This window comes from Adiantum capillus-veneris, chromosome 4 (assembly GCF_014529385.1).
Source record: "Adiantum capillus-veneris isolate H3 chromosome 4, ASM1452938v2, whole genome shotgun sequence".
NCBI classification, from domain to species: Eukaryota; Viridiplantae; Streptophyta; class Polypodiopsida; order Polypodiales; family Pteridaceae; genus Adiantum; species Adiantum capillus-veneris.
In genome coordinates this window covers 124,571,199-124,575,220 of record NC_140934.1, presented here as the reverse complement: position 1 = coordinate 124,575,220, position 4,022 = coordinate 124,571,199, and the positions used below count along the sequence as shown (strand labels likewise).

Genomic DNA, 4,022 nt, shown 5'->3' with positions numbered 1-4,022 from the left:
ACTTGACATCTACTAACTCTCAAATTTTCCAATCTTGCAAGGTTTGGTGAACTTCGCCTAAGCACCTTTAGATATATTACTACCCTACCATTGCAATAAACATATCACTCGCGTTTATACCATTAGTTGTACTAAAAGGGCATTGAAGTGAACCGTTCCCTTGGCACACTAGCTAAATAGGATGTAAAAGAGGAGACGAATACATTACATCCGAGAAGGCCATTTCATCAAAAGGTAGCGAGGGTGTCAAATATGATACCCAAGCGCTGCTTATGAAGCGCAGTGGTCGGGAGTTTGTCAGTTTGCATGAAAATTTGACCGCTTTGGAAGGAGGGTTACTTCCTCCGCCTTCTGTTGAGAGCTTTGCACGCAGGTTAATAAAGAGGAGGGGAGAACGGGCATATGCGCTTCGTACCTGTGCCTATGTCTACAAGAGTGGGCTTGAAGCTCATGCCTCCATCGCTAATTGCCTCGTTTCAATGCTCGTAGTGGTGGGCAGTTTACATGATGCTCAACAGGTTTTTGACAGTTTGCCATACCACAATGGAGAGTCCCTTAACTCACTCATCATCGGTTATGTCAAATGTGGGCGCCATCACCAAGCTCTCAACATCTACCGAAGCTTACCGAAGGACGATCTTACCTTGCCACTCAGTAGCCATGCTTTTGTTTCTTTGCTGAAAGCATGTACAAAATTGAAGGATTGGGAAAGAGGCTCTGAAGTACATGCACACATAGCATGTACAGGACGGCTCAAGAGCGACCTTCATGTGGGGAGTGCATTGCTTGATATGTATGCTAAATGTGGTGCAATTGACAAAGCACAACAAGTTTTTGATGAGCTTCCAGACCGAAATGTAGTCACCTGGACTGCGCTCTTAGCAGGATATGCTGAGAGTGGGCAAAGCGATGGGGCACTCAAATGTTTCAAGTTGATGCAGTCAGAGGGTCTCTCTCCAAATGCCGTTACATATGTTTGTGTCTTGAAGGCTTGTGGCAGCAAAAGGGATACAACAAAAGGGCAAGATGTACACGAAGAGATCGAACGACAGGGCCTGTTGGAAAGTAATCTTTTTGTGGGTAGCGCTTTGGTCAATATGTATTCAAAGTGTGGCCTTTTGACAAAAGCACAGGAAGTGTTTGACAAGCTTCCAGCTAGAGATGTTGTATCATGGACCGCACTTATCTCAGGTTATACTGAGAATGGTTATGGTGAGGAAGCACTCGAGTGCTTTGAGCAGATGCAACTAAGGGGCTTTGCCCCAAATGCCCACACATTTGCATGCAGCTTGAAAGCATGCGGTAGCATAGGCGCTGTCAACAAGGCAATGGTCATACAAGCCGAGGTTGAGAAACAGGGCTTATTGAAGAAGGACTTTCTTCTGGGAAGCATCTTAGTTGATATTTACTCGAAGAATGGCTTGCTTGAAAAGGCAAAGCAGGTGTTTGACAACCTTCCTATCAGAAATAAGGTTACATGGACGACTCTCATCATGGGATATACCGAACATGAACGTGGTAAGGAAGCACTTGAATGCTTTGATCAGATGCAGCTAGAGGGCATTTTCCCAGATGCCGTCACTCTTATTTATAGCTTGAAGGCTTGTGGCCTCACTCAAGCCAGAGAGAAGGTTCAAGAAATTCACCTTCTGATCAAAAGGCAGGGCTTGCTCAAGAAAGATTTGAGTGTTTGCAATGCCCTGATTGAGACATACGTCAAATGTGGCTGTCTTGCCATGGCGCAGCAAGTGTTTAAAGAGCTTCCAGGTAGGAATGTTTTCTCATGGAATCCATTGATCATGGGTTTTTTTGAACATGGATATCATGAGGAAGCACTCCAATGTTTTCGATTAATGAAACTCGATGGGATTGTGCCTGATACGCTCACATATGTTTGTACCTTGAAAGCATGTAGCAACATGGAAGACATTGATATGTGCGAAAGAATTATCGCTGAGGCTGAAGAAAGGGGAGTATTGGAAAGAGATCTTTTTGTTGGTAGTACATTGGTTGATCTATATGCTAAGTGCGGCTCTCTTCTAAAAGCGCAGGAAGTTTTTGACAAGGTTCAAGTAAGGGATGTAGTTTTGTGGAATGCATTAATAGCAGGGTATGCTGAAGAAGGACAAGGTGAGGAAGCGCTGAGCTGTTTTGATCAAATGCAGCTTGAGGGCGTTTCTCCAAATGCTGTTACACTTCTTTCTAGCGTGAAAGCTTGCTGCAGGATAGGAGCTGCAAAGAAGGGCCAAGAATTGCACATGGAGATTGAGCGGCGAGATTTATTGCAAAGTGAGCATGTTGGGAATACCTTGATTGATATGTATGCCAAGAACGGATTGATAGCCAAAGCTCAGCAAGTGTTCAATAAGATTCAGCATAAAGATGTGATCTCATGGACGACACTGATGGCAGGGTACATACATTGTGCAGATGGTGAAGGTGTTTTCCAAATTTTTGACACAATGCTGGGAGAAGGTATTAAACCAAATACAGTAACTTTCGTTGTTGTTCTGAATGCTTGCAGTCGTAAAGGCATGTATAATAAAAGCGAGACATACTTCGAGGCCATGAACAAGCAGCATGGGGTGGTTCCAGATCTTGAGCACCATAATTGCCTCATTGATTTACTTGGTCGTGTAGGGCAAGTAGACAAAGCAGTTGATTTGATTAGGGAGAAGAAAATTATTCCCAATATAGTAATGTTGCGCTCGGTTTTAAGTGCATGTAAATATTGGGGCAATGCGGCAGTTCAGAAGTCAGGCCTTTGATCACTAAGCACGTCTGTATGACAAAACTGCAGCTCTCATGCCAATGCTCTCAAGGAAAAAGTTGAAGAAAATGTGGCTTAAGAGAGTTTTTTCTTGCACTGATTTTGTACATTATGCTCAAACTGCCAACATTTTTCAGCTACAAAGCCAATCTCTGGGAAATTGCCAGAAACATACACGTAATGCAAGATCTATCCGACGGGGTATGAACTCAAGATCTAGCCGATGGGGTATGAACTCAAGACCGAGGAAACTGAGATAACCAATATACCACACTTGAGTGATAGAAAGCTCCCGTTCCGATTGTGGCTCACAATCTGAAGGACAAAAGGATAGAAGTTTTTTGGAAGGCTGCTGAAAAGCTAGTAGGACCGAAAGGTTCTTGTGGCTCGAAACAAGGCAAGGTGGCTGAGTACATGTGGCCTCTCTCCCCTCTTAGCGTGGGTTCAAACTAAGGTGGCAGTAGAAGATCCGCTTTGCCTACACGGCCTCCCCTCATTCACAAGAGGTAGAGGCGCGACAGTTTGGCGGTTGAGCTCTTTGGCTCGCAGCCGTCGATTCTGGACAAATAAGTAAAATAAATACTTGAAGCCAAAATAAATATTGGGATCACATTGGGCTATTCACTTGAGATGCTATAACTTTAACACCCTCTCTACAACTCATAGTGGACTAACTCATAGTGGACTAACTGGTAATTCCTTATAGCTAAATCGCATTACATATCAAGGAAGTAAGTGTCCTCAATTGCTATGCTATTAATTTGCGAAGCATACTTGTCAAAAATAGTTGTTAAAATTATGTATTAGATACATATGTAAGATTAGTGGGATTCGTCCTAGAGTCACCATAGAGCATATCCCTAGTCTATTAGTATCTTAAGTGGCATGTGACATGTGCAACATTGCTAAAAGAGGTCTTGGTCATAAGCTATCCTATGTGGAGTATTTTTAGACCATAATATCACATATAGGAGATTTGTATGTAAGCATGAATAAAACCCCTTGATTATGTAAATTTGAGTTTGGTTATTCAAATAGGTTGTTTCAAGTTGTCAGGCATGAGGTAGATAGATGATAACTCTTTAGTTCTATACAAGGATCCCCTTTTGTACTCATTTCAACCAAGTAATCAAGTTTACTTTGTGCCTATACTTTAGCCAATTTCCATTGAGCAATTAATGTTGTGATTAGCATGTCACCAGAACGAATGCAACTCTCTTTTATCCACGTTAAACCTAACACGTGGTATCAA

General features: G+C 42.6%; 1 protein-coding gene across 1 annotated transcript; it reads left to right on the top strand.

The window, feature by feature from the left end:
- The first annotated feature begins 206 nt into the window (after window positions 1-206).
- Window positions 207-3,399, top strand: LOC147459939 (pentatricopeptide repeat-containing protein At5g27110-like). The gene has a single exon (XM_086511099.1). It carries the CDS (start codon window positions 273-275, stop codon window positions 2,766-2,768), a length of 2,496 nt encoding a protein of 831 aa, XP_086367225.1. The 5' UTR covers window positions 207-272; the 3' UTR covers window positions 2,769-3,399.
- The last annotated feature ends 623 nt before the right edge of the window (window positions 3,400-4,022 follow it).